The sequence below is a fragment of the Eurypyga helias genome, unplaced genomic scaffold (assembly GCF_000690775.1).
Source record: "Eurypyga helias isolate BGI_N326 unplaced genomic scaffold, ASM69077v1 scaffold4916, whole genome shotgun sequence".
Lineage (NCBI taxonomy): Eukaryota > Metazoa > Chordata > Aves > Eurypygiformes > Eurypygidae > Eurypyga > Eurypyga helias.
In genome coordinates this window covers 5333-32864 of record NW_010255885.1, presented here as the reverse complement: position 1 = coordinate 32864, position 27532 = coordinate 5333, and the positions used below count along the sequence as shown (strand labels likewise).

Here is a 27532-nt window from a genome sequence, read left to right as displayed (position 1 = left end):
TTGTCAAGGTTCTGGGTTGGACCAACCGTTTGCCTGACCCGGCATAGCAACCTGTACAATAATTTATTAGATAAATATCAACAATAGCATTCAAGGGACTGAACTGCACACGTAGAAAGAGAACGGAGAATCTAATGCTAATACTCTACAGAACGTCCAGAGAAGGAAGAGTAGGTCAGTATCTCACACGTGAATGCAGAACAATACAGCTGAGATTGCTGTACTTGTCATTTTCTAATAATGGAACTCCTTCCAAAATAAAGAATATGCATTTTCCTATTCTTCTGGACTTTAGCTAAGCAGTTTCAAGTAAGGAAATGCTTATTCTTAGAAGAAAAAAAAGAAAAACAAAAAACATGAAATTAATCAGCTAAATCATCTTTTAATTTCAAAGGCATCTTGTAGTTTCCACGACAACCTATAAAATCCTTTACTTGCCCTGCCTTCAAAAACCCCTATGTACAGGAAATTAACTAACTTACAGGGACGAACATTTTTTTTAAATCTAACATTTTTATTGGTGAAAAATCTAACAGCAAACCCTAATTTCTGTTGAGAAGTAAAATTGCAATTCTTGTAATTATGGCTTTAACACTAAAGACAGTGACAAAATAACTTAAAAGAAAAAAAAAAAGAGATGTTCTTCAGCTTTTTATGATAAACACTTCAGAAATCTTTAAGAGAAGGGATTTTGTTTCGAAGATTTTAACAAGGTTCTCAGCTCTAATTACCTGATATTGCTGTCCTCCATAACATGAGATGTCTCCCCACCATCTCCGTAGGACATCATGCTCTCTTCGTTGTCCATGCCCATTCGTGTGTTCTCTTGAAGAACGTGAGGCTGTTTAGGTCTCACCGCGTTGGGCTCCACATCGGAGTCGCTGCCGCTCTCGCTCAGCTGGATAGCTGTGTCATACACCAACACCCGGTCACAAATCAGGAGGTTTGTTTTGTCCATTCCACGCCCACCCTCTCTGTTTCAAGGCTGGATTACTGACTGTACGGAATGTCTACAAAGTCGTGTCTCCACAAGGTAGCACAAAGGGCGTCTGGGAGGTGGTACCACTTACTGGGTACCCAGTTCTGGTGTTATTCCAAAGCAATCTCATTACCACCATCAGGCGAAAAGGCCTGATCTGTTTGTCTACTCTGAATTAATTCCTCTTTCTTCCCCCTTAGTAATTTTCAGAAGCCATCACGAAATACCATGATAAGATTTTTGGCATAGCAAGTATTTTGGTAAAACAGGGAAACAATTTGAAGAACCAACACAATAAATGTTGGGTTTTTAGTAAAGGGCCCCTTCCTGGCTCTGCACACCAAATCACAGTCCCGGTCTTTTCAGAACCATTTGCAGTTTCACTTTATGAAGTATAATCTGCCAGATCTTGTCTTAACTCTGCTTTCCTTTGTGTCCATCCTTACAGCACTCCTGTCCACTCTGGTTTCAGTTCCATTTACTCATCCATCCAATTTTCTCACCTTGCCCTTTGGTCTCTCTTCCTTTTTGACTACCAGACCACCCGGCCTACATTTCCCAATTACGCTGCAGGTTTTTGTGATGGAAACATGAGATCAGCTGGGCTGGTGAACAACCAGCTCCTATCCAACCTTTGGAAAAGGGACACCTACATGAGAAAGGATTATCTCCCTCTTCATCACTCCCATCATCATCATCCTCTCCATCTGACATGAGCAAATCTTCATAGAGGACGCTGGCCTGGGGCTGCTGGGCTGATCCTTCTTCTTCATCAGCAAGGTCACCATCTGCATCTTCAACCTCCTAGGTCACACAGAACAGGGATAGCGATAAACCACGGCTGCCATTTCCAGGGTATGCTTGGTTTTAATCACACCGTTCATTCGGAAGCATTCACTCATTCCATAATGCTAACATTTAAAACTACATTTAAGAGCCCAGCTACCACGATGAAGACTGTCTGTCAGGGTGGCAAGCGCAGCAGACAACCCTTGTACTACGGAGACTTCTCCCGCAAGTACGCAAGTCAACACGTAGGCTGCGGCTGGGATATCTGTAAATATACTCACTGGGGCTGGAGTCTTAGGCTTCCCATCATCGTCCTCATCAAACCCTTCAATATCTACGTCAGAGTCTTCCTCGCCCAGCCTACCTCGCCCCTGGCGCATCTGAATGGGGAACACAAACAGCGGTTCCGTTGAGGAAGGCACTACTGGACGTAAACCAAAGGGTAAGACTAACATCTGGACCACAGCGATGGGTGCAGGAGTACAGGGGGGAAAGACAAAAGTTAAAATGTATATGTATTGATCTCAGAGCAAGGATTCTTTCTCTCTTTACTCCAAGATCAAAGAGCACACAGTCTCCAAATACTTTTATCCTGACACACTCATCCTTGAACAGGGAATCTCCAGCCTTACAGCACCAGAGTTCTTTGTTCACCTACCTAACTATTTCTGGAAAATACCACCAGGTCTTAAAAAGCACTTGTTTTCACCAAATATTTTTAAGGCAGACATCAGTTTCCAACAAATCTTCTGTCCTTCTCTCCCATTCTTCATTCAGTCACCATGAGTCCAAGGTAGAAAAGGACATACAGATTCCATCCCAGAGACTATAAACTGAAAGTTTACAGAAAACTTCCAAATCCAGAAAGCATTCTCAAAGCTACAGGCAGCCACAACACTAGAGGGAACTATTCATATTCAATCTCTGTTTGTCTGGATTTCTCAGAATAGCTCTCACTAATCCTTCTGGTACCACCTTCAGCCTCAGGGCCCTCCTCACCTTCTTCCCCCTCCTGGTAATTTATTTTCATGGTCATTACTGCATCTCCTTCTGCTATTCCCTCTCCTCCAACAATTCTTTTTTGTTGAATACAGAATAAAGACTGAGAAAAAGTAGTGGTTACTGTAACAAGTTCCTTTACAATGATTTAATACCTTTAACCAGTCTGCTTTTTTATTTTACAACTGTAAGATGTCTACGGTGGCAACCATCTCTTCCTAGGTGTTTGTACAGCTTCTCATCAACACTGGATGCAACTGCAATAATTTAATTATCAACTTCCAAATCTGTAGAATCTACTTCACTGTTTCCCTCTTCAGAGCCAACACTGGATTGCACATTAGCCCTCTGTAGCATGAGTCACTAGGTTTCTACTCCCAGAAGTAGTGAAGCAAACAAGTATCTGGCCTTTGAAGCAGATTCTTTTGCAGCTTCAGTCTCTCTATTCTTTGTTTTGCAGTGTCTCAATTCCCAGCAGTCTTTAAACTTTTCCTTCTCCCTCAGAGCAATCAAAATGAAGGCAATTGCATAATGTTGGAAATGGATTCCCTTCTTTGCTTGGGAAACCTACTGATTTTTGTCCTGTTTCCTACAAAGTAGTCGCCTTCTTCCAGCAATTTGCTTATACAACCCAACTCTCCAGCCACATGAAAAAATGGAGGATTCTGACCTGAGTTCTGTTCCTTGCTTCTCTAGGGTAGGGATGGGAGTGTCCAGAGCAGACAAACTGCTCTCACCTGCAGCGACTGAAGCGATATGTGACATACTGAGGGAAGTGTTGGTATCATACAAATCAGGTGGCTAAGGTATACGTGGAAATAGGAAACATTCTCCAGCACTGAACTGCGACTGGAACAGTATCTTGAGAGGCAAGACTGGGATTTCAGAACTAAATGCAAAATGCATTATTTTGGTGTGGTGTTTATATTCATTAAACGCTGTTTAACTGAAGTAAGCTGTTTATTCTTAAAGAACAAATATGGTAAAATGCAATGGCTCGTAACCTCAGGTATGAAGTTTGCAAAATAGCAGATTTTAAAACAGAAGTCAGTTCTATGCAGTGCAATCCTACAGAGGCCAAAATTGTAAAGGGATTCCAAAAGGATTAGGTAGATTTATAGAAAATAGACCTTTCTGCAGCTCATAAACACAATGGCCCAGATACAACACGAGTTTAAGGTGCCTGAACAGGCAATTGGCAGAAGCAGAGAGGCTTCAGGGTATGTTTGCAACCACTTACTCCTGGTCCCTGCCAGAGACAGAATACTCAATTACATCAACTTTTGGTTTGACTCGGCATGGCCCTTTTAGTTTCCATTCCTACAACGGAAATGGTGTTGCAACCACAACTGCTGCTATCAGAACCAGAAAAAGTATCACATATGAAATAGAACTGATTGAAAGTTGAAGCTTTGCTATGTAAATCACTGTCTCAAGAGTCCCTAATGCTGACAAAAACAAGAAAAAAAAGAGGGTTTGGATAAAGTGCTGAAAGCCAACCTGCAGCTTGCATGCCATTTGACCTCTGAAGAGTTAATGGGGAACTACAGATTAGGATTTGGATTAAATGCCCTTTAATACACAGTTTATGTATCATGACAGCCCTGAAAGTGTTAAGAGCAGCAGCAATACTGTTGAAATTAGGTAAAACAGGCTTCCTAAGAATTTAAACAGACATGTAAACCACAGACAGCTCTCTACTGATGTATTTGCTTTTTATATTCTGGAGTCCAACTCCTGAAGACGCATATGGGGAGATAAACATTAGTCATCACAACTGCATTTGAAATAACGGGAACTAAAGCCAAGCAACCATCACTAGACCTGCCATCGGTGACAAGTTTGGGAGTGTGGGAAGCAGGAGTCTACCTCCAGCCATGAAGCAGAGGGAAAGGGTGGCCTTCAGATGACAAGTTCAGGGGAGCAGCTCAGGAAGGCCTCTCCTTCAGCAAGCACAGAGGAGGAGCAGACAGGCGGTTCACTGCTCAGGCCTCTTTTCCTCTCCCCTGATCACCAACTTGGAAGAAGATCGGAACAGGTAATACTGCTCTTGGGAACGAAACCATCAGGTAGAGAGAAGAATGATGTTTTTGTCCCTTATTCTCAGAGACACTGGGATCACCTTTGATTCCACCTAATATTCCTTAAAATGTGTCAATAGATAGTTTCAACAACTAATCTCCAAAGACTCCTTGCAGCCCAATACTTCCTATTGATAGGAAGTTCTTTTTCTGTGATACTCAGTTTCAGTATTCCCACCTCACTGAATTCCATCATCATTCCTAGCAAGTTCTTTCTAGCTTCCTAAAATGCTACATTGTGGGTTTGTTCTTTTTTGTTGTGGAGGGGGTTAAATATTGCCCCAAAATTGTTTGTAGCCTGCTATCCTGGCTCCAGCCATACAATCTTTGTATACTTACTGCCTTAACAAATTTTTAACTCGTTTTTCTCTTAAAAATAACCTTTATAAGATCTTAAATTCTTCCCGAACTTCCAAGCTCTTCTTTTCTGCTTTGACTTTACTAAAATTAAATGCAACTTTCCAGACAAAATCACACCAGACTTGCACAGACTAGAAAATTATTGGTCTATGATTGGGATGAGCAACTGCAAAGAAAGCTTTGCTCTGTCTTCCTACACTGGATATACATTTGAATTTTTATAATTCAGTTATTAGAGAGAGATCTTTTCCCAGGCATATGAACTTCAACAGTTTTTCCAAACGAACAAAAGGCACATCTTGGACATGAGAATGACATTCCCTGAATCATTACCTAATTTATTGGGCAAATTCCAAAGGCAATGTTATTTATCAGGAATGAACCTGTCATTCCTGGTGAAAGTTTGTTATTGATGTTTTTAAGAAGAATGAAACATGCCATGAAGCATCATTTAAAAAAAAAAAAAAAGTCTAAATAGCTTATAAAACTTTGCCAAACTGTAAAGACTGAAAAAAGCAGTCTGTCATACCATGTCCAGTATAAATTATGCTTCCAACTTGGTCTGTAATACCTACAGAATAACTGACACATGCAACTCTCTGCTAGAAAATAGTAATGGAGAGTAAAAGATGTTACTTCCATTAGAACCAAAATAAAGCAACGTGAAGCATCCCACCAAAGAATGCAGGAGTCATACGCTGCTGACCACAGTAGGCTCACAGCAATAAGCCTCTTACCACCACCCCCACCCAACAGCTCTCTGGCCTCTCAGCACTACCGTACTGACGGCTTTCCTTCACGTTCTCCTTACCTTTTCCCTGCTTGTCTTCTGAGGGTTTCTAGCTACTACACTTGCAGAGTCATTGCATTTTCACCCAACACTCAGTTGTATCTGCCTGCACACAGCTCATCTTGAGACCACTTCTGCTGGTTACTTGGGAAATTACCTTCTCTGTCTTAGGTATCTCTCTCTCTGAAGCACCATAACCCCTTCTTGCATTTATCCTTAAAAAATAGCTGTTAGAATCACAGAACGGTTTGGGTTGGAAGGGACTTTAAAAACCATCTAGTTCCAACCCCCTGCCATGGGCAGGGACACCTTCCACTAGACCAGGTTGCTCAAAGCCTCATCCAGCCTGGCCTTGGACACTTCCAGGGATGGGGCATCGACAGCTTCTCTGGGCAACCTGTTCCAGTGCCTCACCACCCTCTCTGGGAAGAAGTTAGCACACCATCCAACATGATGCTCTACCGAAAGACAAACTGCAGACAGACTGAGAGCAATAAACTAAGAAGCACGTCTAGATCAAATGCCCAGGAGATTGAAACTAAAAACAAGGAAGTGAAAATTTTGCTCGGTCACTTGCCTGTGGAGTGTAGGGACCAGGGGTCATGGGATCAAGACTTTCCAGATCTGCCTCCTCCAGTGCTGCTTCCTTAGCAGTAGAGATGTCTCTCTCCAGCTGAGTCAGGTGCTCATCATACTAAGAACAGAGAAGCTTGCTAAGATTGCAGAACAGAAAATTCAAACACACATAAATATCACAGTAGAGTTGTCCACATACCTCAGCTAAAGTCTGGTAACAGATGTTTACAATCTCCTGGGCTGTTTTTGTGTACTGACTGTCTGGCCCTGTAATAAGAAACAAATCTCTTTACAGATTCTGACATTTGCTCAGTTCCAGCTGCTGAGACAGACTGCTTTCGGTTACACAGCTCTGATGACAGAGGTCCCTAAATCCCACCACCTTCTGATCTAAGGAGAAATATAAATCAGGGTTCAAATTCAGCTAACAAAGACCAACCAGTTTGTCTCAGCATTAAAAACATGATTTAGGAGACAGGAGAGTTGTACCCCTTAAGTGTCAGGAAAATTCCCCGAAACAAATCACCGAAGAAGAGACGAGTACTGAACAAGTAGAAAATCCTCCCCAAATCCAACTGCCACATTCTGCACAAGACAGTAAATAAACCACCACGTGACAGTGAAAACATCATCAGCAGGAAAGGAAAGCCACCATCAAGCTCAGGATTCACAGCTTCAGGCTTTGACAGCACTACAGAACAGGTGCCCACCTACGTACAGAAGGCAGCCGAAGCCTTAGTGCCACCACCTACCATTGTACTTAATGCTGTTGGCAAGGATGAGGTTAACATCATCCAAGAAAGTCTCTCTGTTCTGGTACTTGTGTTTGGAGATATTCTGGAAGAGATGGTCAACCAGTAAGTAATCAAGTCTAAACACCTGTCAAGCAGCTCCCTCAGTTCAAGCTACTCACCTTGCGGATAGTCTCCAGATCCATTGGATTAGCAATCACCTTGTAATAATCAGGAACAAACTTTTTGTTAACTGGATGATGAAATGGCCAAGACTGAAGGAAAGAAAACGGACAAGTTTAGAAAGCTCCTGTGCAGATGTTTGTACAGCTTGAGCTACATATTTCATAAAGCAAGTTTCCAGAACTGATTAACACTCAAAATGTATCGGGAGTATTTAAGGCATCTTGAATCCAATCATTTTGCTTCAGGAGGGACGCAGAAAAAAGATCTCCCAGCTGGATTTTTTACTAGGCCTGTTGATGGTTGTTTGACAGTAGGAATATGTAACACAAACTACTCATCACACAAAGGACTTTCCTGTTTAACAGCACTGCTTGCCCCACAGCGTAACTGCGGTGTCCAGCAAGTACAGTCGTCGCTTGTACAATAAACAGATATAACCTAGGTCTGATCTCACCACGGGGGCTACGTATATGCCAATTTAACATGGTGTGACAGCATAGAAAAACTGTAAAATCTGTTTTTAAACACCAGAAATGAGAACTTGGTGACAAAAGAGAATGGAACCAACAAAGTTGTAAAGAGGGCAGGCATTAAGCCCTCTCTCATTCAGTCTAACCACTACAGACCCTCGTTCCTTACTCCATTCAGGCACAACACGCATCATACTGACACTGAAGTCCTTATCTGTGTGGTTTTATTTGATAAGCTTAAGGTTGGTTGGTTGTTGGTTCTTTTAATATTAACGAGCTAGTACAACATCGGGTAAACCCAATCAATTAGAAATCAGCTCGTGTTTCGTTGGCACCCAAAAACTGTACCTTTGCTGCGTGCATCGAAATCTACCACAGCAAGTGCTCTAAGCAGCAGGAGAAATGATGTTTTGTAACGACCATGCTTAATGAAAGAACAGTGACTTCACACTACTGGGAGGCTGACATAGGTACGATCCAGGAGTGGAAGCAGCAAGAAAAAATAACCAGGAAGCCAGCCTTGACTTCTGGACCTTTGCTGCAGTGAAGGGGGTGAGCACAGGTGCATCTGTACCAGTCAGAAAACCACAGGCCAGCTCCCTGGCAGAGCAGCCTTTGCTTGGCTTTTTCCGTGCACCAGCCACCATGGCATTAGTGCAGTCACAGGACTGCAATCAGCACGTTTTGCACGTCACACACAGGCAACCTACACAAGCTACGTACATCTGGAACTGCCATCATCTTTTGAGTGACAATGTTATCCAAAATGAAGGAAAAGGCCACTTGATCATCATCATCCAGGAGGGGATTAATTGCTTTTTCTAATCGAGCCAGTTTATCTTCCTTCTGCAATAAAAGCAAGGAACATCAGTGTCTGACCTTTGATTAAGAACTGTTAATATCAGGACACTCCGTCCCAAAGAGACTCCCGTTCACCATTTGACGAAGACCATCGTAAATTAGGGGATAACAGCCTAGACAGAAGCCTTCATATGAGATAAAGAAACTAGAGTAACAAATGAGCACCTGTTTTTTGAGGAAGACTCCAATGTAAACTGCTTAAAATTGTAAAAATTCAAATACACCCAGGAGTGGGGGGAGGAGTTCCCTTAGTTTTCTACTCTCCTTAAGGCCTTGTGTTTTGCCTGCTCATTTCCTCTATCTCAAACTCCTCAACCACCCCTTACCATCCCCCTCCCACTCCACTCCGATCAAAACCCATTCACAGGACTTGCCTCTTTCAGCTTTTCATCACACAGGTCCAGCATGGACTGAGATATCTGGGTCAGTGAGTGCTTTGGCCCTGCAAACACACAGCAAGTACAGTCAGACACTCCAGCCTGATTAAAAAGGCCAATTATGTCACGATATGAATTAATCTACTCCTACAGCATCACTGACTATATTTCTAGCACGGTTGGGAGGATATCCTCAAGTATATTTTCAACACACACAATTACTGAAGTTTAGTAGGGATTTTATATGAGAAAAGGTTATTTGTAGCAAATATTCACACTCTTGGTACACATTCTGGTAAAGACTGGAAACCCTTTGGGAAAGCAGCGGGGCCTGCAGAAGCCTGGCCTCCAAGCCCTCCACCTTTGCCAAACTTTCTGAGTATAAGCCATGAAATTTTAGGTTCCTTCACTAAATCCAGTCAGTGACGCAGTAAGGAAGACATGATGGACACTTAAATATTCAGAAAACCACAGCTTTAAATAATTTCACAATTCCTCAGGCACGGAAACAAGTATTTGCAACAAAAATATGAGGAAAAAAAAAATCCAATTTATTAGGATAAAACAGGGACCTAGCTGTCAAAATAAGAAAGGAAGCAGTAAAGGCACAAAAACAGTGCTGTCAGTGTCACCCCAAATGCTGCATGGCCCAGAAAGACTCAATGCAGCTGGAAGGGTTTTTTTATCTGTCAAATGAATAGGTTTTGGACAAAGACCTTTCTATCAGTGGTCAGAATACAGCTGATCCATGGTTGCTCAGTGAATCAGCACTTTTCCCCGGCAGATGCATGGTCCACTGCAGAACCTACACTTTTAATATACCAGCTTTCTGACCTTTTCAAATGGGGAAAAACTTATTGCAACTAAGAACCAAAATATGCAAAATCACTACAGTAAACTCAAAGCTGCATGCTCCACGGCGACAGCTTCAGAAGGTGAGAGCTGCTGGTATTTGTAGTGAAAGATTCATTCACTAAAGCATAACCTTCAGAAAATAATTTCACAAGTATCTCCCCACCAATCCATGGCTGAAAGCAAAAAGGAAGGACACTCGTAGTCTACGGAACACAACATTTTGCTTAGCTTCATCCCACACGAAGGGGAAATGCAGGACTTTGCTTCAGTCTGCCTTAACGCCTGCACCGGTGTCTCCAGGCATTGACAGCTCCACCACTGAACTTCAGTTACTCCATCGCAGTCATCGTTCAGTTATCGCTAAATGCTGGGTCCACCTCTTCCTTATTTATAAATTAGCTCATTAATATACTCTTTCAGGTATATCTGGAAAAACATGTTTATTGTTGTCATCTGACAGCGAATTTATTCTGCTTTTCTGTTGCTTTCATCATTTCTAAAAGATCTCCACCTCATACATTCACAGGGTATTAGCAGAAACACTGTTGTATGTTCGTTAGTAGCCTACCATTGTACGTCGCACTGTTCTTAACAATCAGTTCCAGATGTTCTCTGAACTCTTCTCGGGACGGGTACTGCCGCTTGCGAACATTTTCACGCAGGGTCTGTAAATCCATGGGCCGAGTAATAATCTTGTAATAATCTTTGACAACTTTTGGATTTACGGGTGTATGAAAGGGGTACGTCTGAGAAGGAAAAGAAGGAAAAGCAGCCTTATTAACACAGTACTAGCACAGCTAACAGTTGTTCGGCCTCCACAGTTGAATAAACACTAACACAGAAAACCTTTGCACAATCAGTTCCTTAACTGCCCCAGGGAAAAACACAGTAAGCTCAGCCCCACGGAGGCTACCACTTTCTTCTACAAACTGTGCTTTAATACCACTATAAGAAGAAAAATCTCTTCCTTAACTGCCCCAGGGAAAAACACGGTAAACTCAGCCCCACGGAGGCTACCGCCTACTTCTACAAACTGTGCCTTAATACCACTGTAAGAAGAAAAACCTCACAGAGAATTCTCAGGTGGTATTTTTGGTTGGCAAAAGTCAAGTAATAACTTCAAATTGTCATTTCAACTCAAATTTCATCCTTTGACTTTGCCACTTTCTGGTAAAATCTGGTCAGAAACAATGAAATACACAATTTTCTCCCGTGCCACACACATATAACTATTCCACATTGCTACCTCGAGTATTATGCATCTTTTTCTGGGTTTTTTTTTGAAAAAAAAAACCCAAAAAAAAACCCCAAAAAACCCCCAAAAAAACCAACACATCCAAGGCTTTAAGTATGTATCCATACAGAGCTATTCAACGTTATTTTCTAATATGGATGTTTTCACCTCAAAAAGATTCTGAGCTGCAATAAGAAATAACACACACCAATTGTGCGCAGGGCGACGGCTAGAGCGGTGGCACACCCCTCGTCCGAGAAAAGCCCGGTCTAATTTTCACATCTACAACACATAACCTACTTCAACCCTGCAATAAGAAATAACACACACCAACTGTGCGCAGGGCAACGGCGAGAGCGGTGGCACAGGCCTCGTCCGAGAAAAGCCCAGTCTAATTTTGACATCTACAACACACAACCTACTTCAACTGCATTGCTCAAGACACAGGTTTTTGGTCTCCTAGCTTAAACTTACATTCGGAAGATCCCTTATGTCGTTGATGATGCCCTCCAGGATGGACGACAGCGTCACCATGGGATCTGTTCGCCGTCGGTGGATGGATTTATGAGGACGCTAAAGAAATGAGAGTCAGAAAAATTAAGGCGGTTCCAAGATGCAAAATATTTACCCACAGAAATCTTGGGCAATTTAGTTCGTTACTGGGCAGGTGTCTGTGTGGCACGTGGAGGATGCACAGGAGCAGTAAAGACACTGGCCAGTTGGTACAGACAGAAACAGAGACGCTGCAAGCAGCTCAGTAACCCCTTCACTCACATTCAGATAATCACAGTGCACTGTTGTCCCTACTCGACGCTTCTTCTTTGGAGGAAGCTGCTGTTTAGGAAACTTCAGGACCAGGGATTTCCTGCGAACCTCATCGGCACTAGGTGGAAACAAAAAAGCATAATACTGTCTCTAGCTCTCTTGTGAATCAAGGCCATTTGTCCCCCTGTACTGGCTGTGGTCCTCCCTGCGATAATACCAAGCATGCAATCGAAATACTGTGGTAATAGACTATGTAAAGCCCTGTCACTTCAGTCCTGTGACTAATACACCAAGGCCATTTGTCCCCCTGTACTGGTTGTGGTCCCCCCTGACAGAATACCAAGTATGCAATCGAAATACTGTAGTAATAGGCTATGTAAAGCCCTGTCACTTCATTCCTGTGGCTAATACACATATGAGTGTTCTGCACTAAGCTCTAAATAGTTCTTTCTTCCTGCCCACCGGTCTCTCTGCTTCCTCCCTTACCTCTCAATCAGTTGTTTTCCCAGGACAATTTTTGTTCCTTCTACTTTGATGAGTTCTTCATTATCATTGTGAATTACTGTTTTTTCCAGCTCTTCCTCCTGCTCCTCTGTCATTGCAACAGGATTAGAAGGCGGGGCGTTCGTTTGGTAGTAAAGAGGGCAGAACTTATTAGTCCTCATATGGCCAATTGCACCACATGCTCCACATTTTAGCTGCAAAAATAGAAAGATGACAGGTCAGAATTCATACACAGGCTCCGAGTTTAGAGGCAAAGTAGTATTAAAAACCCTTAGTCAGAACTTCAGCGCATCGCTAGAACAGAAAAATTCTCCAGTACCCAAGACCTGTTAGCACGCTTTGTGTATGGATATGCTTACTTTCAAGTCCGGACGCTCTTTCATTTTCTTGGGCTTCTTTTCTGGAGGGCCCTTGAGTTTCTCTTTTTCTTGGTTCCGTTTTAACCGCCGTAATTGTTCCTGGATCCTGCGCCGCTCCTTCCGCATTTCCTCACGATGCTGTTCATCAAATAGAGCAAACTTCCGTCTGGGGGAAAACAAAACCAAACCAAACCACACAGGTTCTTCATCTGAGTTGCTAATTTACCAGGTAATCTTCTGCCAGGTCAATCACTGCGCAAAATTCGTAATACCCTCCAAATGGACAGCCATGAAATCTCTCTCTCTTCGCAATCACAGTGCCTGGCTTCTACACTCAATTCTACTTTTCTTCACACTGCCAGGATAATGAAACAGCCTACAGGCAAAATTAAAAAGTAAAATCCTATAGGTCTTACATGAACTCTTCGTCCTTGGTAGTCCGTATTCGGCAGTAGGCATCAATAACAGCGGGCTTCCGAACCGTCTCACACCTCACGTACTCCTTCCCATCCTCATCTCTGAACGTGCGATAGATTTTGAGGCGGCGGCCAGTGGCAGAGGAATTCAGGCTGGTTACAGAGGCAGTGTCATCGTCTTTGTGAGAGTTTGCCGAGGCTCCTGAAGCTTAAGATAGAAGAGAATGGTTCATTTAATTTCTTTCACACTGTAGAAACATCACTGTTCAAATACAGCCAATAAGTTTTGGGTTAAAAACTTCCAAGACACAAATTCAGGAAAACCTAAGCAACAGTATTTCCCTTGTTTGTTCACGTTCTCTTATTGTGACATATATCAACCTGGAACAAAGGTACGCTCCTGACTTAACCACTTGGGCTACAACGCCAGAAGGAACAGCTACTGTTAGCCAAGACCTGCGGGTGCCTAAGCACAACCTGCACGGCAACTGCAACGCAGCCCCGCGGATGGCTTGTAGCTACAGTGGGTTCGATCCCAGGTGTGGAGATCTGCCAGAAACCGAAGGTTCACAGTTATCCAGTTCACCAGCTAGTGAGCCAGCCTTGAGTCATGTGATCCCTGAATCTTTCCAGCACCATCCATAATTTTGGTTGAGAGGTTTTGTTCAAAATCACACTGGGTATCTTTTTATAAGGCAACAATCATCAGCAAATCTTCCACGTACCCCTTACTAAATTTAATTAGTAATTTATTCCCAACAGGAACAAGAATGTTGACCCAGATGCAGCAGAGCTCAATTTTGCTCATACGCATGCAACAGGGAACAGTGGTCACGGGCACCGTCAGACAGACGGACATTCAGTCACAGTCAAACACTTTCACCTGCCACGTAGGGACGTGTCAAGTTCTGTCGGAATGCACTCAGAATAAACACGTCTCCAGGAGATCCAAATCTGGCAGCTGCCCAATCACCTCCCAGACGCAGCACACAGTATAACAGGCACTGCTATCAGCCTGCACACAGGGCCTGTCTGTTCCACAAACACAGCTGTGTTGACACACAAGATCCAATGAGAGTACCATAAGCTGGTGGCAGGTACTATCTATGAACACATGCAGAGAAAACTACTCAAAACCAGCACCCACCTCACCTCTCCCTCCCTAAAAAACCCAGAAACTTAAGCAGCACGCAGCAGCGAATATCTACAGAAACACCAGAGTAAGTTTATAGTTCAAAGTAAGCAAAGCGGGGCAAAGAAAACACTTAAATGTATTTTCAGCCAGCAGCTGCTCAGGAGAAGGAAGAAGCCCCAGATAAGCACATCTGTGCACTCTGCCTGTAAGGAATCCACACTCTCCTCTGAGAGGCCAGATCCGCACGCTTCGCAGCCTGACACAACGTTCTGCATCCCTGCCCAGGCACATTCTGGCAGCTGCAGTTACTTACACGGCCCCTTTTTGTCTCTCCTGTCCTTTTTGCCCCTCTCTTTGTCATTGCCACTGTCTTCTCCCAGAAGCATCCTTTGCAATTCCTTTCGTTCCTGCTCTTCTCTCTCCCGAGAGAGCTGAGAACTAGTTTTCTTGTTCTGTAACATATTCTCAATGTTCTTTCCCATCTCTTCGAAGTCGCTGTCTTCAGCTGAGCTGCTATCTGTGTCTGTTGACAGTATCTCAGTGGATTCCAGAACCCTGAAACAGGAGGTACCTTGAAAGTCAGTCCCCCTTCCTAAATAAATCAGCCTTCTGCCTTCCCAGAAATACAAAGGTAAAAATGACACAAAGGTTTGAAGATTAATGTTGCAAATCATTAATACAAGAATAGGCATAATATGTTCCCTTTTCAGGGAATCCCCATGTCCAAAAGATCAATTGTTCCAAGCCAATTTTCTCCAATAATTGATCTCTTCATCATCAACCGTACTGTATTCCCTTCCCACCCCTAGGTCTTGGGCCAGAACAAGGAATAATGCCTTAATTCTTCTGGCAGTTCTAAAGAACAGGACACAGAGTTGGCAGGTGCTACCCAAGAGAGACAGAAAAAGGCTGTTATCAAAACAAAAACAAGATGGGAAGGAAATACAGTGGTGAACTTTGAACACTGAACACCTCATGCCATGATACGTGCCAGACTGTGCAACTATTTCTACCTTCCCAAAAGGTCTACGACAGCAAGACGCTACGGCTAAGCCGTAAGTTCCTGTCAACAGCCAAAGCCCCCTTCCTCAGTGCTGTATTTTGTAGGCCCAACCAGCTGAATGAACATCTATACCACCACGTATCAGCGAGCCCCAGGAGCGCTCAGTTTTGGACTTGTAGGGTGGGGACAGGGTGGAGTTCAAGGCTGTAAACGTCAGATAAGAACTTACTTATTTTGTAAATCAAAGATGCGCTGACACTCCTCTTTGTATCTCTCCTGATGTTCTGCTACAGAAAACCGAGACCCACGTGCAAATTTGCTCATAGGACCTTCCCCTGAGCGAGCCTGCTCTGTAGACATCGTACGTACAACATCGATTACTTCCCACCGTGACAGCTTCTTAATCTGGAAAGAGGAAGACAGACTAGAAATGGCTTTAGAGACGTACAACTGGGGTAGCTGACTGGATTTCAACTCCTTTCCACACAAGGTCAGAGCAGAAACCGGGAAGTCCCTTCCACCATCTGCTGCTGAATCCATCAGCAAACTCTGTAACCTGCTCCATGTTCGTGCTCACCTCCTCTTCAGGCACTCCAAATTTACGCAGAAGCTGTTTGGCATTTTTCAGAGAAAGTCGGCGCAGATCAGCATCTGTCCCAGTCACCGTCTTCTTCACGGGCTGAGGTTCTTTATCATCCTGTTCAGAGGAAAATGCAGCCTGTTAATGTCATCACATTAATGTCTTTCCTAGGCTCATCTTCTGATATTTTCTCTTTGTGACGCTCTGTAGGGTTGACAGCTGGCTGCGTATGAGCTGAGTATCAGCCAGCGTGTGCCCAGGTGGCCAAGAAGGCCAATGGCATCCTGGCCTGTATCAGGAACAGTGTGACCAGCAGGACCAGGGTGAGGATTGTCCCCCTGTACTGGGCACTGGTGAGGCCACACCATGAATCCTGTTCAGATTTCGGTTCTCCATTGCAAGACAGACATTGCGGTGCGGGAGCGTACTGGGCACTGCTGAGGCCACACCATGAATCCTGGGTTCAGATTTCAGTTCTCCATTGCAAGACAGACATTGTGGTGCAGGAGTGTGTCCAGGGGAGGGAAGGGAGCTGGGGAAGGGTCTGGAGCACAAGTCCTGTGAGGAGTGGCTGAGGGAGCTGGGGGTGTTCAGCCTGGAGAAGAGGAGGCTCAGGGAGACCTTATCACTCCCTACAACTGCCTGTTAGCAGGGTGCAGAGAGGGAGGGTTGGTCTCCTCTCCCAAGTGACAGGACAGGGGAAAAAATCTCAAGTTGTGCCAGGGGAGGTTTAGATGGGATATCAGGGAAAACTCCTTCACAGAAAGGTCTGTCAGACATTGGAAGGGGCTGCCCAGGGAGGTGGGGGAGTCACCGTCCCTGGAGGGATTTAAGAGTCATGTGGATGAGGTGGTCAGGGACATGGTTTAGTGGTGGCATGAGCAGTGTTGGATTAATGGTTGGACTTGATGATCTTAAAGGTCTTTTCCAACCTAAACGATTCTAGGATTCTATATTTACTCATACATCCCACATGACTTTCCAGTTACTGCTCCTTGTTCTACACAACCTTGGGAACTATACCTTCTGCTGAGTTGGTTTGTTTGGAATCTTCACGTAAGAAAATCCTTCACCACAACCGGTTGGATCTGCCACACCAGTCACTTCTAGGAGGCACTTGCCCTTCATAGCAGCAATGAAGGCTCGGGTGGTGTTCCACGGAGCTGTGCGCACCTGCCAGCAAGAAGAGAAACACGCCCTCACAATCCTGCTCCCATCGAGAATGCCAGGCTTTTTATTTCTGATTCTTCTAATCATACTGATAACTTTTCAATTGACATGAGGGTGAATTCCACCTTCAGTTGCCATGATAAAAGCTCCCTGAAGAACCAAAGAGCTAGGTAACAAAAGGCACTCAAGGCAAAAGGCCTAGTTCAGAAAGGAACTGGCAAGAAGGAACCCAAATACAGGTATAAGCTTGGCAGCAGAGTTCCCAGGAAAGTCTCACAAGAACATCCCATCTACTGAATCCTATATCCTTTATATTTAACGAGCTCGTTTCCCTCCTGCCATGCAGACTGGCACACATGCTCACGCATCGCCCTGACAGTACCTCATCATCGATCTTCATTTGGAAATCCTCTTCATTCTCCTCTTCTGGCGCAAAGAAGGATTTCTCACCATAACCTGCATCCTGCAGAAAAATATTAGGAAAAAATGAGAACCTAAAATCTTTAAAAGGTTACTGGAGAGAGAACTAGAAGTGTGTAATGAATCTGCTGCGGAGACTTGTCACGCTCAACAAGCACACTTCCAGACAGTTGTCTGCAAGATTCTCTGTGACCCACAGTATTGCTCATTGCCCAGTATTTTCACAAACCCCCTAACTAAACACTGCACTTGACTTCAAAATAATCCCCACCAGTCTCTCTCACAGGCATATAGTGGTTACTTTCTGCTGCAGAGCTCCAGGTATCAACAAAAGCCCTTTCTCATACCTTCCCTTTGCTACCTTCCCTGTTTATGCAAGCTGCCCAGCAGCCAGGGGCCTAACCTGCCTACTGTATAGCAAAATCAGCTTTAGGCAGAAGGTGTTACCTAGCCTCAGCCTTCACAAAACTACCCGTTGGTAACTTGCCTTACCAGGAGCGCTTACCTTCAGTCGCTGCTCGGCCGCAATCATGCTGTAGTAAGCACAGCACTGTTCGGGGGATACCATTGCTCTGATCTCCTCCTCTGTTGGCAACCTGAAATCTGGCTTTAAAACCCACCAATTTGAGTCCATCCCTGAAAAGTACACAGATCAAACACTGAGCAGTTTCTCCACAGATGCTGGATGCCATCATAATGCTAACTGTATTTCAAGATTTGGTACCCTGCTGCGATGCTGGCCAAAGGAACAAGTATGACAAATCCCTAACACTAAGATCACTGAAAGCAATAGGTTGGTTTGTGCTGCATTTGCACCAACATGCCCTAACTCAGCGCCTGTTATATCAGCAAACTCTCAAACATTCATGTTCATTCAGTGTATAAACTAGATTCCAAAAGCATTTAATCCACAATTCACTTCTTTGGCTCCAACTACTTTTCCCTGTGTCTAGCCTAAAACAGCTTTGTATTACCACTTGATTATCATTTTGCATCTGCAAAAATCAGAACTCAGGCTCTCAGAGCACTATTAGACTCACAAAGAGGAGACAAACTTCTACTGGCACGTACTTGCTCACAAAACACAAAGGGAAGGGAACCGTACCTCGTTACTTCCCAAGCATCTGCAAAAATCAGAACTCAGGCTCTCAGAGCACTATTAGACTCACAAAGAGGAGACAAAAACTTCTACTGGCACGTACTTGCTCGCAAAACATACACAAAGGGAAGGGAACTGTACCTCGTTACTTCCCAAGTGAACCATTGCCCAAAGGGTTATTAAAACAATGCCCACACTGCAGTCATTTCTCACCATCTAGCACACTTGTGTCAAAAGAAAGCGCACATTTACAAAAATTGGATTATATTGTAGTTCTTCAAATAGATGTTTTCAAAAATGGTTTATCAGGAAGAGACGTTGCCGCCTCCTGCTCTGTTTGAAATTCCAAAAGCAGCAAGGAATGGCTGACTGCCACATAAAACCCTTCAATACCTGTGCGTTTGAAATCAGCACAGAGCTTTAGCCGCTTTCGGATGCTGCTCTCCGAGTGCGAGGGGAAGGCCTTCTTGATATCCTCCATGCGAATCCTCCGAGGACGGTCTCTGCTTTTCCAGAAAAGGCGATAAATAAATACCTACAAAACAAGACTCATTTGTGACGTCCAAAGAAAGAACACAACCCACCTAGACAGACAGTACAGACAACGCTCTTGGTAGTGACTACTTCAGACTTCCTACTTAAACCCCGTGGTTTCTTACAAATCTACTTAGTACAGTTTTCCAAGCCATGTGTCTGCTTCAGGTTCAGGTATTTTTGAGGATGAGATGTGAAAAAATTATTTTTCTTGAAATTCTGTATTAACACATTAGAAACGTTCATGCTTTGGTACAGAAACTTGAACTCTGGGAACAGCAGGGATTTTCCCGCTCTGCAAAGACATCTTGAGTTATAATTTTGGTTTAAACTGACAGTAAATTACCAGAAATTTTCTCCAAAATCTAAATATGGCAATATTCAAAAGTCACTGACAGTCCCGAAGCTCAACTGCCTCCGGATGTAAGAAATCAGAGACCTATGAGGCAACTCTAATTCTGTGCTGTGTAATAGGACTGCAGTAAGATCCTTTAATTGCCTCTTAGTAAAACCCACGTAACTGTCATTTTATGCAATAGAACAGCTTCAAAGTTCATTCTAATTTCTTCAGTTTCCCACACTTTTATAAAATCATCTAACCTTTTACTTTGGCTAATAAAAAGCCTTTATCATAAAACAGCAGACAGGACGCAAGTGAACAGAGGCAGGATGCTATAAATCACTGGTTAAATGACAACCAAACTGGTCTGTGTTGCTGACATCCAACTCTTCTAGCGCCCCCAACCTCACAAGAAAAAGAACCCAAAGCAAAACATAAAAAAAGGAAGCCACAGCAGGGCAATGAGCTTCTCAAATCAAGGCCAGGCTGGATGAGGCTTTAAGCAACCTGGTCTAGTGGAAGGTGTCCCTGCCCATGGCAGAGGGGTTGGAACCGGATGGTCTTTAAGGTCCCTTCCAACCCAAACCATTCTATGACGTTAAGGCTGTCCACATAAGGCCTGCACCTATGTCACAGGCTTTCTCCAGAGCCTCCGCAGATCCCCAGACTATGTCTTACAACCCACCTGCAGAAAATCTCTGATATGGGTGTTGGCTCGTTTAGAGTTGGGACCAGGTACTTCATACAGTGGGCACTCCTGACCAACCACAAAAATATCCACTAATTCTCGAATATAATAGCCTTGTCGTGTCCGGATAATCAGGAAATCTGTTTCAGGCATCTTATGTAAATAGATCGGGGCCCGGAAAAGGTTGTTTTCAAATGCCTATTAAGAGAAACAAATTGAAAGTCAGGTTTTGATCAAAATTTCTGCAACAATCTAATACCCAAAAAGATCTTAAGAAAAACAACCCACAAGCCAGCCACTCCAATGGTACACAATGATTTCTATCACAATGATTTTAGATGTGCAGTCAGAACATCCCTTGCTTACGCAGAGAATAACCAAGGATGAAGCCCAAAAGGTGTAAGAAAACCTAGACCAAACGCAGAACGAGTCTGAAGGGCTCTTTAGAGTGACCTTTATGGAGATACTTTAAAAAGGGGTAGAAAGAACACAGATGCAGAGGACCGCTATAACCACGGAAACCAGCCCAGGGCACACGCACAGTCTGGGAATGGGAGAAGGCAACAGAAGCAAGAACTGAAGGCTTTGCTCAGGAAAGGAGACCGTAAGACCCTGACCAGGAAAGCAGAGAGCAGCAGGGTTCAGCATTTAAAGGTGAGAAAGTTTGAAGTAGCACCAAGGAGGGACCAGAGAGAGTGGAACTGGAAAGACCACGCTCTTCTACAAAGGGCTTTCTCCACCTGTAGGGCTTCCAGAAGCCTTGCCCACTGCTAATCTCCCACACTGTCCTCATCCACATGGCAAAGCTTTCCCTGGGACAGCCCCGTCTTCACTTCAGGCTTCAGGTAAAACAGACGTCCTGTTTTACCCATGAAGTCCTCTTAGGCCTGAACAATTAGCACTGTCAGTTCTGTGATCAATCTCTAATATCAACCTTCACCTTTTTTCCTGTGGTACAGCACGAACAGAGTTATTGCTGCAGCAAGAGCAGCTAGCATTAACTGAGATCGATTTATTTTCACATTTATCATGGATTTTGTAACCAGGTGGCTCTTGCAACACTCTTAACTCCCCTGTCTCAACTGTGTGTATTTCAACAACAGAGAAAGGCTCATAAAAGCAGAGTCTACAAACCTGACTAGTAACTGGCGCTCAGCAGACAACAGCAGTGCAATTCTCAGAACATACATGTAAGGTTTTGCTCACGCATCCTGCACGATGATGCATCCATGTTTTCTGTCCCTTCCAACATCTATTTACTGAGCTCCCCAACATTCAAACTGCTTTGGCTTTTCACTCAGTCCGCTCTAACAGTATTTCTAATGCCGTTACAAAGCAAAGCAGCAAAGATTCACTTCCTGCAATTCCTATCATTCCTACAATTTTTAAAAACATACAACAGAGAGATATTTTAAAAAAAAAGCTAAGAACTGAATTATTGCCAGTAAACCAAGAGACTTAAACTGGAAATGAAACTGAATCTGGTTTTTGGGAAGTTGAGCATTATCCGTGATTCAATAAATGGGGCATAAAACATTCTGCATATTACTCCACGTCCACCTTTTCTGTCGTCTTACGCTTGCTTTTCTCACCTGCAGTAACTGGCCTGGATGCAGAGAACCCAGGAACGGAGAAGTGTGACAGTAAACAGTCTCGCCGTATTTACAGTCTGGTGCTCCTGGATCTTTGCCCGGTTTCTGGAACACGCCACGAAGGTGCAGTCAGCACTCAGCGAGAGGCAGATGTAAATCACCATCCAACAGCAAGACCTGCATACTCACCCTTTTGTAGTAATTTTTAATCTTTGTTGCCATGCCAACCTGCATCATCAAAGGGGCATTTTCCTCACTGTATTCAGCCAGAATGAGATCTCCGTCCTTGCCAGTTAGGTCCTGCGGTGTGCGCATGAAGAACATTTCACCCCCGCCAGAAGCCTGACGCTCCTGCTCTCTCATCTGTGCCAGGGAAAAGAGAGCGTTAGGAAAACAGGACATGAAACAGATCTGCTGTGCACGTGGAGCCACAGCAGACATCAGCTACAATGAAAAATAACTGCACCTTGGCTTTCTTCTTTATGTGCTTCAGCAGAGGTTGCACAGCATGGGGCCCTGGCTGGGACAAGGCACCGAAGGAGTATTTCTTCAGGGGAGGCCGATGAAATTGTCGGAGCTTCATAGGACCCATATGGGTGGGGAAGAATGGCTGGCGAAGTTCCACCGCCGGGATAGAGTGCTAACACAGGAACAAAACGTGTGTCAGAATGGCGCGTATCATCTCAAAACCAGGATTATCCTGCTAACTCTCGTGTAACAGAACCTAGTAATACTTTCAGGCCTTCTAGCTGCAATACTAGTGCATTGAAATTCCCGTGTTATCATACATGTTGCCTTCTAAAAGTGCTCAGGTCCATATATAGATCTCTCCTTTCTGTACAGAGACAACTTTACTATTTCAAATGGTACCCAGTGAGAGGATTTTATTAACCAGAAGCATGCAAAGCCATTATCCCTATCAGCGGGAGAGAAGAGCATTTGGAATTGCATACATTTTTCCCATTACAGAAGAAGCTGGAATCAGATGATGTTTAGAAGAGATCACTGAATAACACAGTGAAGGAGGAAAAAGCCATCACCTCTTCACCCAGGGCTACGTGAGCAGTAGTTCAGATTCATCATGATCTACTTTCAGAATATGCAGACTGAAACACATACTAGTCCCACAAGTACAGCCTCACCTCTAGACTATCAGCACCACTTCCTCTGCCCCCCACAATGCTGCTTCAGAAAGAGACACCAAACAAGAGCACGGCAAGCATGGCACAGCACGATCCAGCACCTAAACCTCAGTTTGATGGAGCAAGCAGGAAAAGTCAGTCCAAACTCCTTTCTAACCATTTTAATTAAACAACAATAAAAATCTCTCTCGTGAACACTTAACTGGCCTGCTGTAATCTAAATCCTGTTTTCCTACAAATCCCAACTCATACTCTCAGCTAGAAACCTCCTGCCAAGACACTCTATCACTGTACTGCCAACACAACTGTGACTACCTGAATGATGTTGCCTCCAAAGGTTCCTCGAAGTCCCTGCTGTTTGGGGTAGTAAAACTCATCATTGGAGAGGTTCCAAGGATCCTTCACCTCTGGCTGAGACATGTTCTAATTCAAGTTTAAACAGAGAGAGAGGTGTCAGGTGTGGGCAAAAAAAAATAATCACTCCTTCCAAGCCATTCCCAACCTGCAAGGTGCTAAAGCTTATGCTGACCTGCTGTGGTTCTTCCTTGATAACACCTGTTTTTCCCAAGAGGATTCGACTCTTCTTTAGAGAAGATTCTTTCTTGTTCTCCTTGGATGGAGAGTTCAGAGTCATTTCTTCCTTTTCATCAGGAATTTCTAAAAACAAAAGCAATCACACTGTAGGGCCCTTGTCCTAGGGCTCCCCTCGCAGCACCACAACCTCCTATTGAGCTGCAGCTTAGTCCAGGCACTTTAGCCTTTTTCTTCTGTTTCTGGGGCAACTGCCCTCCTCCTACACTCCTCTCCCTTTCCCTCCACGCAGGTTAATATGAAAGAAGCTCAACAAACACAGAAAAGCTCCATCCTTAAATCCCTACCTTAGCTTCTTCAGCAGTGAGTAGATTTGAGGGAGAGAAGGGTGACTGTGGGGGTTGCTTGGGGTATCCACTGCTCACACACAATTTACTAATCATCTAATCAGTGAAAGTACAAGAAATAGCGTCTGTTCTGCTAAAGCTGTTCTACAGAGCTGAGAGTCAAGGCGACAGGAGTGCCAATACTGCTTCCCAACAACATGTATTAACAGTCTTTTTCTTTCCCACATGTATACGAACTGAAAGCGAGTCTGAATCCAAAGATAATACGGACCTGAACCCAAAAGGGATTCCTGAAAAATTCCAGGAAAGTAATATGAATTTTAGAAGTCATCAATTTGTGAAGCATGGATCCTCCAAGTAGAATTTCCACATGAGAACTAGGGCCTAGTGACATGGGCTTGGTAAATGCTAGATCAACTTCATGCACAGATCTCATGTCACTCTAAATAAAATAGGAAGGGATTCCCTTTTGTCACTATTTATACAAACATCTGCAGTTTTGTGGTATATTTCAGACTTGGAAAGAAAATACTGTGAGTCTGTCTTTAAACAAGCCCAAATTAAGAGTGATTTTCAAGGTTGCTGGCTAATACTAAAACATACCAATCAATGCATATGGAAATTCTTAGAACTGACCCACTTTCTTGAGGAAGGAATCGCAATCCTGGCCATTAAAAAAATGTAGCAAAATATGCCTATCTTAAATTACATAAGGCTGCTTGAAGACTGCCAACACACAGATCTAAGACAAAGTGGTGATTTTAGCGGTGACACCAAAATCTCTCCAGGCTGCAGCAATGTAAGCAGGGAGTCAATTCAAATCCAACTCCAAGAATACGGAGTAAGTTTGTAGCGGCAATAAACATGCTGACAGGTACCATGCAAAGTGATTGCTCCCATGTGCTGTTACTGTGGCCTGAAAGAGCCTTAAGGAACCTGCTTCTTCAGGCTTTGAACACAAGCCATGCTGAGAAGAGCATGGACTAGTTTGTGGTTTATTTCTCTACCTTGCCCCTTCAAACCGACATGCATGCAAGTAAAACCAAGATGGTTGCTTCTAAAACACACCAAAAGTCAGATTAATTATGTTAAATTTAAGTTGTGGGGCATTCATTTTTACTTTCCAGTAAACTAAGGTGCTGCTTTTACTTGGGAGCTGAAAGTATATACCACACCATTAGCGTTATTAGCGCTGCCTCCATCTTTTTAGGCCTTTGATCACCTACAAATTAAGTTCAAAAGGCAGAACAAAGAATGGCATAAGTATTGCCCCAAACCATTTATTTCCACTACAGTGTGACTAAATTCTTGCTTCCATTTCTACCTGTCTTTTCCCATTTGAGTCAAATTTCTGGATACCATAAACATACCTAGAATTATGTTTTCATCATTTGGATCAAGAGTTAAGACAGGGGGATCCAAGTAGTTGTCCATTGCCTGATCATCCCAGATGATATTGTCTTCCCAACGGCCATATACTAACTCTTCGTTATCAATTGGGAAAATGGAGTACCAGGGCTTGTCTTCATCCAGGGAAACTGCAACGATTGTAAGGTAGAATCCTTACGGAGTTTTATACACTTCCTTGGCAGAAAAGCCTTTCAGAGCTCATCCCCCCAGCTTACTCCCCCAACTTTTCCCATCTTTCAGAGCTTTCTGAAGCAGGACCCCTAAAAGGCAAAAGAAAACTCATCTTGGAAGCAAAAGGAATCAGAGCCCCAAGTCTGAGATTTACCAAAGCTTAGAGGTTTTGCTCTACTGAAACACAGAGAACCTCCAAGAATGAAACAAGGCCTCTAACAGGTTTTAGAGCAAACAATTACGCCTTTTATCTACGCTCTGTTGCCAAAAAAGGCCCCTGCTGTTACAGAGGACATAAATCTATACAGAAACGTGTATCACATGCACCTATTCCTAGGCCAAAGATTGACATCCCCATTACCTTGCTGTTCAGGTGTCTGCTTTTCTTTGCCCTTTGCTAGCCCTAGGACTCCTCCTACATTTGGTTTCTGTGCTAGTGGAATTGGTGGATTGAGCAAAGAGCCACTGCGGTTCAAACCTAGAGAAAAGGAAAACAAAAGTAAGGTTAGGTTGAGTGGGAGGGTTAGGGGGCATTGCATCACCTTAAATTAGAAATTGGGGGTTGCATGGAGAGCAATTTCCAGCCTGAACCAGGATGGGCCTACTGCTCATCTCACAATGAGTGTCGTGTGTCGCTAGTTTGGGTAGGAGTTACAAAAACACGTTCACCCACAGCTTACTGCTGGAGTCTGCAGCCTCTTCAAAGTTATGTTGTCTTGCTTTGCATATGCTGCATTTCTGCGTGGTCTCTATGAAAGCAAGAGGCCTTGAGCAGACAGTTGCCATTAACAGAACAGTCGGTCTGGCCCCCAGCAACTTCCTGTCACAGAAAAAAGGATGGCCAAGACCACCTCAAGGAATTGGTCTGTGGAGGCAGCTTCTCCCAAGGCATGTTACTGTTTAACATGATGGGGCTCATGCAGCGAGCCCAGGCCTGGATAGTGCCGGCATAACTGTGCTGCAAACTGTCGTGAAAGCTATCTCCAATTCTCACACCCAGATCCTCAGTGTCTTGCGCTCAGAGCTGAACAGTAAAGGATTGACACTAGTAGCCAATAAAGATCTGACATTCCCATTAGTCTTTCCTTGCAGAAGCAGGATAAGGTATAACAAAGAGATGATAAATATTGTTCTGCACAAGCAATTTAAAATGCATCTGTGTCTAAGAGAAGTCTGGGGCTTGCAGAAATTATTACTTCCTATCTAGAAGTAACAGAATAGCACTATTAGCTCAGGAGAAACCCCAGAAGACTTTTACATGGTTCTTCCCATTAAAAACAACATAGAAAGAAAATTCCAGTGGCCTACAGCAGACATCCTAAGTGTAGCACTGCTTGACACTAACGTAGATGGACCTAGCATCTGATAGTCCGCATGCAGAGAAGAGAGCCGGAGTTAATATTTTCTTTAACAGAAGGGACCAACTCTGGTTTTGGAAAGAAAGAGTCTCAGAATTCTGAGTGGAGCTGTGATTTTGCCAAAAAACATTCTTCCTGGCAGGAAGAATTATGTTCTGCATTTGAGACGAAAGGATGCAGTGAGTCAGCCCAGCTACAGATACAATCATCCATTACCTTGCTGGGCATTGTATGCAGTGGCATTTCTAGTCATGCTGGATGGCAGCCAGCCTGCCAAACTCGCCCGCTGTGTCTTGGTCCCTTTGTGCTTGACATCTTCTCCATTCCAGATAACATCATCCTCCCATTGGAGCTGTGTCACCATAAGGAAGTGCTCATCAGCTAGCAGATCATCCTTCTCATCCACCAACCCTGCACCCTGGAAGGAAAGAACAGTTGCTTGAAGACCTGCATTGATGTTATACTTTCACAGTAAAGGATGGAAATTAAAAGTTTCATATTGCATGGTGCACAACCATCCACTGGCTCATCACCAAGCTCTCACTGTGCAGCAACTCCCCATGTCACACACCTCCACCCACCCCGCTCCCCTCTCACACCCTCGCCTGCGCGTACTTTAACCTCCTCCTCCTCCTTCTTCTCTTTCAGCTTGAAACCGTAATTGAATCCACTGCCGTCTT

The 27532-nt window shown here is 43.9% G+C and overlaps 1 protein-coding gene across 1 annotated transcript in view; it reads right to left on the bottom strand.

Annotated features, from left to right (window-relative positions):
- The window catches only part of LOC104511009 (transcription initiation factor TFIID subunit 1-like), a 32805-nt gene that overhangs the window by 707 nt on the left and 4566 nt on the right, over positions 1–27532 (bottom strand). The window contains exons 5-36 of the mRNA XM_010153451.1: positions 27450–27532; positions 27069–27270; positions 25856–25972; positions 25284–25451; positions 23565–23692; positions 23351–23458; positions 22360–22533; positions 22083–22256; positions 21894–21998; positions 20299–20499; positions 19133–19274; positions 18146–18276; positions 17603–17683; positions 17074–17223; positions 16048–16167; positions 15700–15875; positions 14781–15022; positions 13333–13540; positions 12917–13082; positions 12540–12751; positions 12063–12171; positions 11763–11861; positions 10623–10800; positions 9197–9264; positions 8685–8807; positions 7488–7580; positions 7327–7411; positions 6774–6841; positions 6576–6692; positions 2050–2148; positions 1633–1783; positions 732–906 (exon numbers count right to left, since the gene is read on the bottom strand). The exon at positions 27450–27532 is cut by the window's right edge and continues 139 nt beyond it. Of these exons, the coding sequence (XP_010151753.1) occupies positions 732–906; positions 1633–1783; positions 2050–2148; positions 6576–6692; positions 6774–6841; positions 7327–7411; positions 7488–7580; positions 8685–8807; positions 9197–9264; positions 10623–10800; positions 11763–11861; positions 12063–12171; positions 12540–12751; positions 12917–13082; positions 13333–13540; positions 14781–15022; positions 15700–15875; positions 16048–16167; positions 17074–17223; positions 17603–17683; positions 18146–18276; positions 19133–19274; positions 20299–20499; positions 21894–21998; positions 22083–22256; positions 22360–22533; positions 23351–23458; positions 23565–23692; positions 25284–25451; positions 25856–25972; positions 27069–27270; positions 27450–27532 (4453 nt within the window). The remainder of the gene's footprint in view (positions 1–731; positions 907–1632; positions 1784–2049; positions 2149–6575; positions 6693–6773; positions 6842–7326; positions 7412–7487; positions 7581–8684; positions 8808–9196; positions 9265–10622; positions 10801–11762; positions 11862–12062; positions 12172–12539; positions 12752–12916; positions 13083–13332; positions 13541–14780; positions 15023–15699; positions 15876–16047; positions 16168–17073; positions 17224–17602; positions 17684–18145; positions 18277–19132; positions 19275–20298; positions 20500–21893; positions 21999–22082; positions 22257–22359; positions 22534–23350; positions 23459–23564; positions 23693–25283; positions 25452–25855; positions 25973–27068; positions 27271–27449) is intronic.